The sequence below is a fragment of the Benincasa hispida genome, chromosome 11 (assembly GCF_009727055.1).
Source record: "Benincasa hispida cultivar B227 chromosome 11, ASM972705v1, whole genome shotgun sequence".
Taxonomy (NCBI): domain Eukaryota; kingdom Viridiplantae; phylum Streptophyta; class Magnoliopsida; order Cucurbitales; family Cucurbitaceae; genus Benincasa; species Benincasa hispida.
This window is the reverse complement of record NC_052359.1, coordinates 40,907,465-40,924,958: the sequence shown is the minus strand read 5'-3', so window position 1 is coordinate 40,924,958 and position 17,494 is coordinate 40,907,465. Positions and strand designations below refer to the sequence as shown.

Genomic DNA, 17,494 nt, shown 5'->3' with positions numbered 1-17,494 from the left:
TCGTCCTTGTTCTTTTTCTTTTTCTTGGTGTTCTACCCCCTTTTGTCCCTCTTCTTCTTCAGCAATCTAAACAAAAATTAAAAGGTATCAATAAGTTAATATACTTAGTTCCAAAATGTATTAGTAAGCTAATAAAATAAAATAAAAAATTACCTCTTTATCCTCCAAACGATGCACATTCATCTCATCTTCAATTATTTCAAGACTTTTTGTAGGAGGATTATTTGGATAGATTGAAACTTGAGATAGCTTATCCAAGTTGTTTCTTGGAGGTAATCTTTCATTGATAATTTATACGATGGAGTTTAGTAATCCCAACGTTTCATATGTAACTTTTATCAATCTAGTATCTTCCTTCTTTAAAAAGACCAAATCCTTTTTTACTTGCCTCATTTCAATTGTTACAAAGGCTTCTTTCCTTGAACCCTCTCTTGATTGTTCATTCAAGTGTTCTTCATCATCATCCAAGTCTATTGTCCTTTTATATGCCCATTTTTCTTCAATTACGTCAAATGGTTCATTCTTAAAATGTTGGTAGTAATTTAAACGTAATTCAGAATCAGATGGATTAAAAGGGACAACAGTAAACTGCATAAAATGAATATAATATATAATTAGATGGTAATCTATAATTGAAAAACATATAATCAAATGCTAATCTATAGTAGATATAATTACACCACTAGATTTGAAGATGTGCTCCTGGAAGTAGTTCCAATCGTGCTTTTTTGTTGATTTCCATCTCAACATCCTTGAGTATTTTTCATTAATTTGTGTTACAATTCCAACACTTTGTTCAGAGAGTTTTGAGATGATTTCATATACCTAACACATCAAAAATTGGGGGAAACCTTGTAATGTAAAGTTTAAGCTTTCACATCGTGCAACCTTTCGAAAGAATTCCACAGCCAAATTGAAAACTAACCTACCCCAAGGAAAGTTATTTAAAGTTTCTTCATCCTCCAACATCTGAACTTCTTTCCAATCAACTTTAGTATGTATACTTAGATAACATTCTAAGTTTGCAAGCTTAACCCTTGATTCATCATCTAAATGGCCTACTTGAAAAAAAAAGCTAATATGCTATTTCTGTCAACTGCATTTGCGTTATTAAAAACAAAATCTCTCATTAGATGTTTATTTTCTTTATTGGACATTTCTAAAGATTTTGGAAATGGACTACAATTAAGACCAGTTATCAAAGAAAATTATACCATTGAAAGTCTAACTTTGAAAATGAAACAACAACTATTCATTTGTGCTATCTTTTTCAAAGAATTTTGATATGAGATGAACCAACAATTGCCCTTGAAATTTGTTGAATTGAAATGGGCCTCTTTTAAAATTTTCCATTTGGGTTGATGTTACGTTCTTGTTTAGACTTTCAATAATTTCAAATTTAGATTAGTAATGAACTTGAGTCCAAGTGAATGAATTTCCTGTTAGTGTATGAACCTGAGTGAATTAGTATGTAATCAAACAATATTCAACATGCAACAAAATACAATATATGCTTTTTGCTTTTCTTTGACTTTTTATCCTTTTTTTGTTTTGAAGATTCCCCCTTCTCAAATTTTCTGGGTCGTTTTTTTATGCTTTTTTTAATCTTTCTTGATCTTCACATTTATTTGAGAAAAAAATATATGACAATCAATAGATAATCCGATGGTAATCAGTAAACAATCAAATTGATATATATATATATATATAACCAATCAGATAACAAGCAATAGACAATTAAATGACTTCTAGAAACTACTGAATAATTGAGGACAAATATAAAGCAATCAGATGTTAATTAGTAGACAATCAAATTACTTCCATAAACTACTAAATAATTGAAAAATATATATAAGCAATCAGGTAGCAATAGAAGTCTATCAACAAATTCAACATTATTCAACAACAATATTGGCTCACTTCATTTCAAACTCAACCCCAATTTGTTCAAAACAACAATTAACTCAATTAGACATCAATTCATTTCAATCAAATAATACAACGGTAAACAAAAACCCAAAATTATCAAAGAAAAATTGTTGAAACTAGAACAGAGAAAATAAAACTGGAGAAAAATGACCAATTCAATTCAATCCAGTCAACCATACTAGATTAAACGCAAATCTATACGATTGAAAGAACAATAACACACATCTCGATAAATTGGTAAAGAGAAATCCAAAACTTGCATCAAAACAAAAGAATTGCTGAGAATATGCATCAATTATCTAATATATGGACACAATACAACAATAAAAAGGTAACAAAATTTTCTTTAATACAAAAGTACATGCATGTTACGACATACACAAGAAAAACAAGAACAACTCTAGAAAAGCAACAGAGATCACGATTATTTTCTCTTTTCTAGTGTTGGGCGATTTATGATGGTAACCATTCTCAATAAAAAATTCATAGGTAATCGTTCAATGGATGGAATGTAGGGTAAAAAAACATACATACACCAAGGGTAGTGTGCACTTAGTTAATGAAGTCATTGAGTAGTAGCCATAAATTAGAAAAATGAAGAAATAGTTGCGATGAAAGATCGAGACAATGCAGGCAGAAAATAGAAAATCTATTTGGAGAAAAACATAAATCTTAACTTAATTTTCCTTTAGTTAAAATCACACCTCATTCTTTTTTACAACTTGAAGCAAGAACACCGACCCTAAGCAAGAAAATCAGGAGAAAGAAATCAGAGGAGAGTGAAGAAGAAATATGAGGAGAACGAAGAAGAAATCAAAGAAGAATCCGACGAAGAGGAATCGATTATAGCAAACCCAAATGCTTCGTGAAAGAAGAAGAAGTAGATCTAGTTGAAAGAAGATAGCTACAAAGTGATTTTCAGTTGTGGGGGTATTTTTGACCTTTTTCTATTAATCCATTAATGAAATTGGGCTGGGCTTATATATTTTGCCATTTTGGGAAAATCCAAATAATTGAGTCTATGGGCCTGATTTTAAGATTTTCTTCGGATATGGCTGCAACTAGCCCTTTAGTTTTTGAGTTTATCTTGGAGTAGCTTGATAATGCAATGATGTGAAACTTTTGGTTTTGTTTTGGGATTATCGCAAGGGTAGCGGAGAGCTTTTGGTTATTCACTCAAGGCTAGGAGTAGTTGGTTCGAAAAGAGATTTTGCTTTTAGAGAAGATAAATTGGTTGCTAGAGTTTCAATTTGAAATTTATTGACATGCGTCACAACTCATTAACGGCATGTTGATAATTTTATGTGGTTTTCATTAAAACATATTTAAGAATCTTTCTTAATAAGGGTAGCGACGTCTCGTTTGCATGGCTAGGGTACTTGAACTTTTGCAATTTTTGTAACTACTCGTTTTTATATATATATACATGGAAAAAAATTGTTTTGCCATTTTTACAACAAAAAAGTTATGTTGCTATTTTTCCAAATGAAAGGTTAAAATATGTTATTCCTCTTATCAACAATAAAGTATATGTCAAATATTCAATTTATCCTCTCTCGTATTGTAAAAAATATTTAATTTCCATATCTATTCCATCTTAGGTTAAAAAATTACCTTTCATTGCATTATTTTCATAAAATTTACAACATAATCCCTATACTTGTTAAATTTCGATAGTATTTTTCACAAAAGGGACTAGGTTGTTACAAATGATAAAGTACAAAAAATGAACTTAAGACATTCAGATCGCCCACTCCCACATACAGTTGATCTCGAAAGAAGAAGAAAAAACAATCGAATAGTAAAACCCGGATTCATTGATAATTGAAGTATCATAAGTAATTCGTACGTTGGTTTGTGTTAGAATTGTGCAATTCCATCTCAATTATTGAACTTATAAACTATTTATTTTACCCTATCAACTAAAAGATGGAATGATTTGAATTTAGTTTCTATTTGGTCTTCAAAGTTTTTAAAAGAATATATTTGGTCTCCAAAATTCAAATTTGATTTCTAATTGACTTGTTGTATTCTGTCAATACAGCCCATTGGCAAGACTTTTAGATAGCCTTCCAATTAAACACTAATGTTATAAAAGGTTACACGGATATGTTATAAAAGGTTATAAAAGGTTAAATTTAGTCAAATTGGATTTAACTTATTGGTATTAATATGACCTCCGTCCCTAAAGGTCGGAGGTTCAATCCTCCACTCTATAGTTGTTGTACTAATAAAATGATAAATTTAGAAAACAATAGAAATTAGATTAAATTAAGTAATAAGATTTAAACAATAATTTGATATATTCTATGGTTCATATAAACAACTTTTCCGACTATAGAACTACAAACTTGAAAGAGAAAAATAATAACACAAAACCAAAAGAAATTAAGTGTCATTGTCGCACTCAAACCTACCTAGATATTGCCTAAAGTGAACTTAAAACACAAAACCCCCTCCTTGAAACTACGCACATGTCTTAAAAGTAGTATCTATCTACCTTTCAAAGTAGGAAAGTTTAGCAAGACGACCGTTAAATGAGAAATTTCGGCTAATCACAAGTTGTCACATCATCTCAACGAAAGCCTGAGTTCGTTATGAAAATTATAAATTGGATCGGGCTGAGTAAAAGAACTAAAGGTCAAAGCTCTCTGAAGATCTAAAGTCCAAAGACTGAAGCTTTGAAGAATATAACCCTTCTCAAAGCCCAAAAATCAATCTTCCAAGTATATCAACAAATCCAAAGTCGATCCTTCAAGAAGATCATCAAGCTCAAATGTTGATCATCCAAGAAGATCAACAAGCTTAAAGATTCAAGTTTATTTTTTGAGAGAAAACATCAAATAATTATGTATTAGAGATTGTACTTACTAAATTGAAATTGATACGAATATAAAGTTCAAATTACACGAATTTAATTTATTTGAAAATATCGTGTGGACAATGAGTATAAGCTTATGACCCTAAGTTTTTAAAAAAGAGTAATTTAAAAAGTTTTTTAAAAAATAGCTAAACCTCACTTTGACTCTCACAACGATCTAGAAAAGGAACTTAAATATCTAACCAATCCACCTAAAGCTATGAACGTACCTTAAAAGGGGTGTCTAAATTCCTTCGAAACAGAAAATATCTCATGACTTCCATTCTTGTCTGAGTAGTTCAAATTTCTCAATTTGTCTCTTCAAAATTCGTGACCTACTCCAATTGATCCATTTCTACAAAATATGTACCCAAAAAAATTCCTATAAAATATCAAAAAATAAACTTGAAAAATACTTGTTTAAGCCTAAAAACTAGCCATTAATAGGTCCCAATGAAACTTTAAATCTTTGTATTTGTGATGTAATTAACCATTTTAAAAATATTATCCTAAAGTATGTTTCATCTTTAAATAAAAGTGTTTTTTTTTTTTTCAACTATGAGCCTTGAACTCAATAATAGACATATACTATTTTTCATAAGGTTAAAGGTTCAAATTTCCATACCCTATTTACCGTACTAAAAATAATCGAGAAAAGGAATAAAATTATGTTCTCTAATCTGTCAGGTTGTTTCAAGCTTACCTTTAAACTTTCAATTTCATCGCATTGTACCTCATATTTAGATAAGTACTTCGATCTTAATCTTAAACTTTAAAAATTGTTGCAATTTTAACCGTGTAAAAAGTATTCCAAAGTAATTTTTGTGCAAAACTATATTTACTGAAATGAATGAGTTTATGAAGATTTTTAATTTTTAATTTTTAAAACTAGTAATAGAATTAACCAAAGTTGAATGAAGGATAAAAATTGTGATTCTCGTTTAACTTTAGAATCTAAAATGATACAACCCAACCAATCTAGGGACAAAATTGATTTTTTTCCCAAATCTTAAGAAAAAGAAAAAAAATTGCTTTTACCTCTTATTTTCTAATTCAATTTATTGGAATCATATGATCGGGCCGGAAGGGAAACTGGGCCGGAGTCCAACTGTCTATGGTTTGGAGTGTGCCTTTCCCGCCATCGACCATTTCTCTCAACGAGCAAATCTAGGGCACATTCTTTCCGCTTCTCACCACTTCCATTGAAAGTAAGCGTCAATTCACTCACCTTCTTTGCATAAATTTCGGTTTTATGCATGCTCAATGTAGCTTCTAGTTCTTCAGTATTGATTTCCAGATGCATATAATGCCCTAACTTCCCCCTGTTTATTTTCATCGACCAGCAGATGGATTTTTCTATTTCGCTCGTAGTAATTTGTTTTATTTCTCGGATATTTCAGGTTTCTGGTGCGTTTAATTTTGCACAGGAGCTGAGAAAACGATTGCGTGATGGTAAATTCTTGAACGATTTCTTCAATTAGAATATTGATTGTTGCTGATTACGAAGTATAATGTGGTATTGGTATCGTTTGTTTTATCAGTCTGGAAGAAAAGAAACTGTTCTGGATTTGGCTAAGTTTGTAGACAAAGGCGTCCAAGTGAAGCTTACCGGCGGCAGACAAGGTTGTTCCTACTAATTATGCAAGTATTACTGGACAATTGTTTACGATTCGTTACTCTCCGACTAGTAAGCTTTTTATTCAAGTGTTCGTGTGTTGCGTTCGAGAGGATCAAGGCACATAATCAAATGTCGATGTTGATTTTTTTTTTTTTTTTCCTTTTTTCTATTGGCGCTTTGTTTATGTTTTTTAAATGCGTGAAAAGGCTTTGTGAACCTTATTTTCCATTGACAGTTACTGGAACGCTCAAAGGATATGATCAATTGCTAAACCTTGTGCTGGATGAAGCTATAGAGTTTCTAAGAGGTAACCAATTAACTGGATACTGGTAGAATAGATGAGGTTTGTGGAATTTTGTAGGCATGTAGACTGAAAGAGCTCGCTGAGAATTGATTAGTATCATTCTTAACGTTGTTCTTATTTGTCATCACCTTCTTTTATCTGAAGGCTATTTTAAATGTTGGGGATATAATTCGAGAGAGAGTGTGAGAATCATTTGATATCTGATGAAGAGACACAAATTAAGAACTTAATTTATAAGTAACATAAGCAGATGAATAGTTTTCTATTGTACTCAAAGAAAAAGAAAATATAGTTTTGTTATTAGAATAGATAAAGGTTTCTATTCTGCTGATTTAATGGATTAAGATGTGGCGGTGTAGTAAATAACCTTTCATATGAAACATTGTTTTTGTTTTGCATGTTTTCTTTAAGTATATTTTCAATGGATGTGTCTTTTCCCTCTTTCTTTCTATAGAAAAACAGATAGGCTATTGGTATGATGAACTATATGAATAATTTATTTATATATATATTTTGGAATCTTGGATATACTTTAAATTTATATTAGGCTGTTGCATAAATTAGCTTGCACGATTTGCATTATTATCTTGCAAACCTTTGGATAACATCATTTTGGATTTTGTTTGTATGCCCATATACTATTGCAAGATTTTGCTTGAATAAAAGTTACAAATATGTGCAAATCTATGTATAAATTTGTTTCATAATATACCTTTTTTTAAAAATAAAAAGTCTTTCATAATTTATGAAAATGATCATTTTTTTTTTCTTTCAATTGTTACTTGTAACTGGATGATTAATCAATTTATAGGGATAAATGGAATTCTGATTGAACATGCACATGTGTGCAATAAATATAATATTACGTTATCAGAAGGCATGAACAAAAGAGGAAGATAAGCAATCACATCTTCCAATAGGTCAATAAGGTTGCTATAAGGCACTTCAATTGACTATAATCAGAAAGAGCTATTACTGTTTTTTCCCCTAAAAAAGAAAAAAAGGGGGAAAAAAAAGAAAGGAAAAAAAAAAAAAAAAAGCAGTGGTAGACCTCTAGATTATTTATCATCAATGGGGACACATATCAAGGGAAGTTTCAAGAGCCTCCCATCTAGCATTTCCTACCAAAATTTACGACAACTACTTAGCTTATGTAAACTAACATTCCACAGATATGGCTAACTACCTCACCCACGTCTCTCACCCCCAAGTAACACACACCAACCAACATTATTCCCTCACATCTCCTCTCCCTTTACACACTGATACGCCGAGACTATTGAAGGCCTATCAGGAAAAGTGTACAAATTAGAGGCCAAATCTGGATTGCTCTCAGAACTTATCCAATCTCCAAACCTCGTCTTCCTAATCTTTTTGTGTCTCCTTCCAAAATTCCCACGACAAAGCTTTGATGGGTTTGAACCACAGCACCCTATTTGAACGTATGCTCACAAAGAATATTGGAACAAGGCCTGATGATATGTTATGGAATCACCATTGGGAGCTGGAGCCTAGAAAACTCCAGTAGCTCATACCTACAAGGACAGACCGAGCGGGAAGTCCCATTAATCCTCAAAATTTCCTGTTTTGTGACTTCACTTTAGACACCATTAACTTAGATTGGAAGGTCGTTTTGTAACCCTTCCTTGAGGAAGAGGATGCCTTATCCCCTTGTCCCTTAGGTTGTTTTGTTGAGGCTTTTGCTGCTTGACTAATATCTTCTATTTCTCATTTAAATAAAAAATAAAAAATAAAAACCCTCAAAATTTCCTTATAATGTTAGTATAAACTTCATTTACAAGCTGGTTAATGAGTTCATGGACTTTCATCGGGGTTTGCATCTACTTTCGCTGTCTCATTCACCAAGTATGAACTTACAAATTAGATTAGGAAACACAAGCATGGAAATCAAATATAGGCATGACTCTTGTGCAACATTTTTTATTTGCACCATAGTTCATAGTTAAAATATCATTTTGGTCCCTATACTTTAGGTTTCATTCCATTTTAATCCTTGTATTGTACTTTCAAATATTCCAATATAGTCCTTGTACTTGACTACTTTCAAAAAATTATAAATTTAGTCTCTACTATTAATTTGAAGTAAAATTTTTATCAAACTTGGTAAAATAGTGATATTAATTTTCATTTAAGAAAGAGATACAATGTGAATATGTTTCTAAAAGTTTTGGAAGGAAGGTCGGAAGATTAATAGAGACCATTCTTTTCTTATTGAAAAGGTTAACAATAAGCTATGATAGGGACTAATTTTAAGATTTATTGGAAGTACAAGAAATAAATTTAGCATTTGAATTACATGGTCTAAAATAGAATGAGACTTGGAATACATGGGGCCAAAAATGATATTTTAACTTAGTTCATATTGCACAGTAACAAAAAGGCTCTTTCCCAAGGGCAAGATTCTTTATTTTCCAAATGAGCTGCTTTAGCTTGGTGATTATGTATTTATATTGTTTTTATTTTTGTCCTATGCCCCATTTTCTTAATCCCAAGATTCTCTTTGATCGACTTAGTTAGTCATGTTTATCTCTTCTGCGGTAATAATGGCCTTTCAGTGCTGTTTATTAGGAACCTTACACCTGTTCCTGCTGTTTATTAGGAACCTTTTAGGATGAGTAATAAGTTAAAAGTTGTCCTTACACCTGTTCCTGCTGTGCTATGATAAAAGTTGTCCTTATACATGTTCCTTTGATGGCACCAGAGAAATTTTTTTATATATTGATTAGTTTTTTTTTCCCCTGCAGATCCTGATGACCCATTGAAGACAACTGATCAAACCAGGCCTCTTGGCCTAATTGTATGATTCTTACTATCTACGTATTTTCATCATCGTTTAAAATAAAGCAACTATGATTAAAGCCTTGGATACCATGAACAATTTTGTCAATTTTTCTGAAGAATATTATTGTTTAAGCTTTTGCAGCTTTGGACTTTATTTTGACAATTGCAATTATGAATTATCTGTGCGCTAAACAGATTAGATGGTCTTAGTTAACTTGAAATTCAGAGTTTTTGATTATTTTTATAGAAAAGAAGTAGCCATCATAAAATATTCTGACTGAAAACTTCTCCTTTAAGGACTGGACAAAGGCCTGCGTGTTCTGGCCGGATCATGTTCTATCATATGAATAATTTGTATATACTTGTGAACTGTGCAAGAGCAATCGTTCTTCTCTGCTATCCGCTTGCACCGTTTTAAACTGACTTGAAACCTTTCTATGCTACTGCTCATTCATTCAAAATTTCTTGCGTGCTTCACACATTCTCTTACTGTCTTTTATTATTGTTGTTGTTGTAATCTTAGGGGTTAGGGCATGGTTAACTATTTATTACTAAAATTGGTTGAAAATTTTAAATTATTCTATCACTAGGAAAAAGTGAAAGTTATTGGCTCTTCTAAAGCGTGCATGTGCAGAAGAAAATAAGTGTTCTTTAAGGCGTGCTTCTTTGTTCATATAGATTCTTTTCTTGAGCATTGGCTAGAGCCTGTGTGATTAATTTGCATACACTATTCACTACAGGTCTGCAGGGGGACTGCTGTAATGCTTGTGTCGCCAGTTGATGGTACAGACGAGATTGCTAACCCCTTCATCCAACCAGACGGTGCATAGACGTAACTTTGTGTTAAACTCTAATTTCCCTGTTCTGTATCTGAATATATCAAATTTCGCTATTTACTTTGTGATTCCTCTCTTTCGCTCTCCATCGAACCATTGAGTTTCAACCCTTCTGTCTAGATACATGGAACACTTATCCATGTGAAGTAAAATGGTGAAATTTTGTTTAACTTCGAGTCTATCTTACCGCTTTCTCGGAGTTTTACTGTTTTTGGGTTCCTTGCACTTTGGATGCCTTCCTAAGTCTAAAAGAGTACAGAACGCTTTGATGGGCATTGCCCAATCAGCTGTTGCCTGATACTGACAAACAACTGATGGTGTAGAAAGTGAGATGGGACCCTGCTCCTTTGGCCGACAAAGGATTTCTTTTGTTGATAGCCCAACTTGTTCTCTTTCGGCACATGTGAGACTGAGACTTTATGATGCCAAGCCGAGCCAACTATGAACTATGTGGACTCGGCTCCAACTTGTGCTGGTAAGCTTTTTTAGTCGCTTCAATTTTAGTTAGTTCTAATTCTAAACTTGTTTTTACTTTTTCTATTGCTTGCAAAAGAGGGAAACTTACAGGCAATTTGCAATTTTGGATGCAAACTTTTTGCACTGCACTGTTTTCCATGACCTTTTAGCTCACTGACTTCTAAGCATTAAAGTAGGTAGGTGCCACTGGATGAGTGTTGGAAAGATAACTATGTGACTGAACATATCATTTGCGTAAAGCAGTTTTCTCATTCCCCAAAACCCAAGTTTTCTTTTTGGTTTAAAATCTGGGAAAAAGAAACATTTGGTACCAAATTTTCAAAATTAATTAGTTTGGTCCTTGTATTAGTTATGATTTCAATTAATTATTTGGCATACTTTGTTAATCATGGGCATGTATTCAAACCACACTGGTTAAGATCGAGTGTTGGTTAAGCATATATATATATATATTTTTAATTAAAAAGCAATATGATGATGACCAAACTGGTTTACTTTCAAGGGACTAAATAGACATTATAAAATTTAAAGGGGTAAATATAATTATTATTCGTAAGCTATGGGATTAAAATGAGCTTTTAAGAAATTGAGACTAAAATGTTACCAACACAAGTTTAAGGATCAAAATAGCATCTTTCCTTTTTTTTTTAATTATTATTATTATTATTTTCATTTCACTTGCTTTCTGTGGAATCATTAGTAAGATGCGGTGCCTTGCATGAGAATGCCTTTTTATGACAGTAACAAACAGGAAAGTATGAGACTTCTTTGGGATTAGAATCTGTATCAAGATTGGGATTGATATGACTCTCTCTCTCTCATTGTTTTCATGGCTCCTCCAAGCCCTCGAAAGTAAATGGTTGCTTTCAAGGACTGCCAGGGGTAATGAAGAACCATAACTTTTTTTTTGTTTCCAACAGTAATGTTTTAAATGAGAGAGTTATCATTTTATTACATACCCATCATTTAATATTTGAATGTGCCCATTAAGATTGGATAAAATTCTATTCGTAGAGCAAATTTTTCACTAAAAATCATGGGATGTCTCTATGTCAAAAAAAAAGCTTAAGGCTTATTTGGTAGGTAATTTATATTCTATTTTATGTTTTCTGATTCATTGAGTTCAATAAATATGTATTTGGTAGGCAATCTGAATTATGTTCTCAAAAACTATTTTCAGATTTTAATTAATTAGAAAATATAAATGCAATAAACAAATATAGTACTTCATGTTATGTACTCAATTATTTTCGTTGAACTACAAATTTTTATTATATAATGTATTATATATTATACAAAAATTTTAACGTTCATAGTAATAAGTTATATCCAACCTTTGGAAAAAAGACTGTATATTTAATCGAATATTTATTGGGTAACGCTTAGACAGTGTGAAAATTTGTTTAAATTAGAATTTAATTTCTAAATTTGCTATCAAATACGTATCTGAAAATATGAAATATAATTTGTTTTCATTTAATCTTTTGTTTTCAAAAGTCTGTTTTTAGATTGTCTATCAAACACGTCCTTAAATATGGATAGAGGTTGAAGAAGGGTAAGTATGATCCTTTGAAAATGACTGGCTTTTAATCTTTATATATACTTCAGATGGTATATTTTCCCTCTATGTGAGAGATTTGAGATTTTAGTCCTAAACTTCCGGACTGTTTTTCTTTTTCCAAAAATGGATTATAATAACTTAATTCTATGAAGATTTAGGGGGTGGGAAATTGAATTGGTTATTATAGTTTATGAGTTATAATAGTTAATGTTTGGGGTGTAGACTATCTTAGAAGATGAGTGACAAATAGTAAATAATGTAGCAAATAGAGTTTTGAAAACTATACTTTATTGTAGGTTATAAATAGTTGTACAAACTACTATATTTGGTACCCCAAACGACTCTTTAGAGTTCAGTGAGCTAAAACTAGAGATTTGAAAATAAATTATTTAATAGAAACTAGACAAGGTATCTAACAAAAAATAGAGTCAAATGTGTTTGGTGGTAGATTTACAAATTGAACTAAAACTGATTAAATTATATAAAATATCTACAAATTTGGAGTTTGTTTCAATTGTGTTCTTAGACATTGAAAAGTTTCATTTTTATATTTGAAATTCAAAACTCGTTTTAAAAATGCATTTGAACTGGAAAATGGTACTAAAAAGGTATCTTTTCTATTAAATTAAATGATGAAAATTGACGTGGTAATTTAGAGGTATTGATAAGCCTATGCGATATTTTTTATAACTATATTTAATAGTAAGTTCATCGTTATCATTTTTTTTCCATTTTAGAAGATATAACACCTATAACTTTCAATTTTATACATAAATTGTCATGTCACTTTTCATCTTGTTTTAACAAAAAAAAAAAAAAAAGGCTCACCAAAATTTTGAAGTTTAATGGTAATAATTAAACAAACTATAAAGTTTAGAAGTATTTTTTCATCATTTCAATTTGAACAATTTCTTAAATGTGGTTTGTAGTATATTTATTAACTATCAAAATAGTTGTAATTACCAATCGTTATTAGCTAACTTATTAACATATATTTTTGTTATAAAAGTTATTTTTTCACTATCATATCATGTACGATATAATATATTATTCATATTTTCTTTTAACAAAATAAAACGAGTTTATAATATGAAATAATATAATAAAAGTTTTTTTTAATGCAATTATGCCTTCTAAAATTTCAAAGTTCTAACTTCCATAAAACATAAAAATGCTGTTAGAATTTTCACTATTTTGATTGCATGATCCAAAAAGGTTTTAGAAACAATTCTATCCTACAAATATTTGCTAGTCTATCTAAATTTTCATTGACTTATCGACAGTTTCTTCATAGGTTCGACATCAACATGGAAGATGTTTTGATATTTCCATTATATATCGTAAAAAAAATCCATGAAACTAGAAAAATAAGCAATAAAATGTCACTAATGTAAATTTGATATAAATAATAAATATTTTAACTCATTTAAGAATTACAAAATATTTATTTATTAATTCAAATGATTTCGATAATTTTTTTTGTTTTTATGAATTTTCAAATATTCATCAACATAGATATTTTATCGATAATTTTATCAACATTAGAAAAAATTGACATCGTGATATTTTTAACAATTTCGACATTTTAAATCTTGAGTACGTGCTTATAATGTTTAAAATCCTATGATTATCTTGCCTGACTTTTGGAAGTGTGAATGTTGAGTAATACTCTGAATTAGCCTTTTTTATGTAGGCGTATATAAGTATATTCCCTTTTTATTTTATTTTTTTTAAGCACGTTTAGGGCATCATTTTGAATAGCATATTTCTAGATTACTTTTTTCACTCCATAACATCAAGGATTTAATTGTTTTACTAAAATTCCTTCAAATTTTTTTTTAAAATTATTATTATTATTATTATTTGATGTGATGTTACAAAATCCAATAATCTTGCAGCCAAAAGATGGAGAAGAAAAGTAAAAGGTAAAGTCGGCAGATTAGAAAGAAATTGATTCTGTTGGCTTTGTTGTCACAATCCACCCGTCTGTCCACCCTCAACAGATAATAATAATAAATAAATAAGGTCGTCAGTTTTTGCATTATATTTATTATCTATTAAGCATTAATTTGGTTACAAATAAAAAAAATGCTATTTTTATTTTTACGTATATTAATTTTCACATATAGAAAAAATGTCAAATTATTTATATATATATATATAAAAAAAAAACTAATAGATGTTGATAGATTTTTATCAACCTCTATTAATGATAGACTTGTATCAGTTGATGACAACAAAATTATGAACAAAATCATAATCTATTGATAGACCATTGATAGCAGTCTTCCACTGTTTATCACTCAGTGATAGAAAGTTATCATTGTCTATTACAGATGGACACTGATAAAGTGATAGACAATTATTAGTGTCTATCTGTGATAGATAATGATGGTATTTCATCACTCGGTCTATCACTTGGTCTTCTACCATTTATGAATATCATTCTGTTGGATGAAAAGTTATTTATTTTTTAAATAAGAAGGAATCAACCTTTGGTTGGAGAATCCTACATTAGATAATTTTAAAAAGGAAGTCTCCCTTTTGTACTCCAACCTTGGGCTATAGGTTTGGGCCCCAAGGGGTACCTATGTTTTGGAGTGAGTGAGGAGATAGACCAAGTGGGTTCGGTGGACGTCCCACACGCTCGTCGCTACCGTCGTCCGTCCGATTGGACGTACGGGTAGGCGTGGTGTGACGTGGTTTAGAAATTAAAAAAAAAAATATCAGTTGGCCACGTCTCGGTCTTCCGACCCACTTTCCACATGCACGTTCAGAGGCTAATCGCGCTTCTCTCTTGCGGTAGTTCAACTCTGAAGGCCTATAAAAGGCACGTCCTTCAGTAGTTTAGAACACAACAATTTTTTCCTTCCATTCCCATCACTCTTCTTTGCTTTTCTTTCCCCGCTTTTGGTTTCCAAGCATTCAGTCAGAAGGGTGTGTGTTCTAGTCGGTAACAGTGCATTTTCGAACGGATTTTCTTTTTTTGGCTATTTTATCTTAGGGACGACGTGGCAACATTCCTGACCTACTTGCACATTTTGGGAAGAGCCGCGAAACGTCTTAAAGAGAGCGAGCTCCGCGACTCAGCCTATAACGAGTTTTTGTTTTGCAGGTTCTGTTCTTTGCCCAACTGTCGTCTTCTGACCGTTTGTGGCTGTCCTATTCGTCATTTGAGAGTCTTCTCGTTTACAACAATTTTAAGATGCTTCTCTGCCATATCACTAGTGGCCCTCACTAGCAACAATGACATTATGACATCCAACCTCAACCGTCCATTCCGGTTCGAAGGAGTGAACTTCAAATGGTGGAAGCAAAAGACGTTGTTCTTTCTTATTGTCAAGAAAGTTGCCGACAAATGTACCAGAGATAAGCCGATCATCCCTTTAGAAGAACCAACTGAACAACAGATAAAAGAAGCTGCTAACTGGGAGGAGAAAGATTTTTTATGTAAGAACTTTATATTAAATAGTTTGACTGATGATTTTATGACTATTACCGCATAATGAAGATAGTGAAGGAGGTATGGGACGCCCTACAAAAGAAGTACAACACCGAAGAGGCTGGGTCGAACAAATATGTTGTTAGCTGTTATCTCAAGTTCCAGATGACGAATGACAAATCTGTGGAGGCCCAATCCCATGAACTGCAGAAGATAACCCATGAGATAATTACTGAAGGTATGCTTCTAAACGAACAATTTCAAGTTGGTGTTATTATTGATAAACTGCCCCCCCCCCTGTGGAAGGTTTTTAAGAACGGCATAAGTGATAACGGGCAGAAATGCATGTTATTACAGCACAAAAATGTAAAGCAATGTAGGAATGCGACGATAAAAATATGCTAAATCGTGTCCAAAAGCATTAAACGGAGAATATTGCGATTGCATGCGCCCATCGCATAAAAGCAACTAATTTACTTATTTTGTGCAGGAGAAATGCGTTGGCGCAAAGCAAATTGCGATCCAAGGAATTCGACGACCGCGCGCATTAAGAGACTGTGACCACAAAGCCATGCGATCGTATGCGCTCGTGAGAATTTGCTCGAGTAGGTGGCCGCATAAAGACGGCGCATCAAGGTGAAAGCATAATAAATCGTGATGGGACGGAAAGCTAATGACGGTCGAATCCGAATTTAGTTGACAAGCCGTTAATGACACACTGTAGCAAGTACATTCAACTTTTTGGAAACTATTAATTGGCGCATCAGACAGAGATTTAATGACCTCCCATCATTGCAATCATTAGAGAGAAAAACCTTTCACCTTGAAGTTCTATAAATACTGAAGACCACCATCGTTAAAGGAGTTTGAGAAATAGTTCTAGTTCGTTCAAGTGAGACATAGTTCGCCATATGCATAGAAGATAGAATATACAATTAGTTAGCTATTATTATGTAATTGTTCTTATACTTAGAAGGCGGAGGCGAGCGAAGAGAGACGATGCTGAGAGATCACTCCTGGGTAGCTCGAAAGACTATTGGGAGGCGCTGCAAACGAATAGAGGGCCGACACTTGTGAAAGTAAGAACATTCTTCTAAGTAGAGTAGAGTAAAAGACAGTGTAAAAGCCTCAGGAAGTAAGACATTGCTACCGGGCTTCTTATCTCTACTTTCCATTGTTGTTGTGTATTCTGACTTTATTCATAAAATGGAATTTGCATCTCCACATCTGTTCAATCTCTTCACATTTCGCATGAGTGGCTAAATTTTCGAATGGGTTGAGAAGCACTTAGCTAACATGACCTAAGATCTTCATTTTATGCGATCATCTTGTCTTATGTATGCGTCCTTCACTCTTTAGTGATACTTGAGAGAGTAGTCTAAAGAAAGAACCTAGACTTGAGAGAGTCAGGTTAGAATCTAGGCTTAAGAGAGTCTGATTAGAACCGCATAAGTAAGAGATAGAAACCTAGAGATAAGTTCTGTTTGCTATCATGCATCACATGCACCCTAGAAATAGGACATGATAGTATGTGGTCACCTTGTGTATGTGTGTAGCATTCATCATCGCATAAACAAGAATAGAGGCTTAGACATAAGTCCTATCAACACTATCGTATACATCACATGCGTCCTAGAAATAGGAACTATGACATTTGCATTGAGA

The 17,494-nt window shown here is 32.1% G+C and overlaps 2 protein-coding genes across 3 annotated transcripts; both read left to right on the top strand.

The window, feature by feature from the left end:
- Positions 1–5,865: 5,865 nt before the first annotated feature.
- LOC120090144 (sm-like protein LSM7) lies at positions 5,866–10,519 on the top strand. 2 transcript variants are annotated; one of them, XM_039047660.1, is made up of 6 exons: positions 5,866–5,997; positions 6,190–6,241; positions 6,331–6,412; positions 6,643–6,714; positions 9,477–9,529; positions 10,254–10,519. In XM_039047660.1, exons 2-6 carry the CDS (start codon positions 6,239–6,241, stop codon positions 10,341–10,343), a joined length of 300 nt encoding a protein of 99 aa, XP_038903588.1. In that variant the 5' UTR covers positions 5,866–5,997; positions 6,190–6,238; the 3' UTR covers positions 10,344–10,519. The 2 variants fall into 2 exon arrangements, with proteins under 2 accessions (XP_038903588.1, XP_038903589.1); XM_039047661.1 differs by having other exon boundaries at positions 5,991–6,054.
- A 154-nt stretch (positions 10,520–10,673) lies between these two features.
- Positions 10,674–15,917, top strand: LOC120090143. Its single transcript, XM_039047659.1, has 2 exons — positions 10,674–10,824; positions 15,503–15,917. The coding sequence occupies exons 1-2, from the start codon at positions 10,769–10,771 to the stop codon at positions 15,891–15,893; spliced, it is 447 nt and encodes a 148-aa protein (XP_038903587.1). The 5' UTR covers positions 10,674–10,768; the 3' UTR covers positions 15,894–15,917.
- Positions 15,918–17,494: the final 1,577 nt, after the last annotated feature.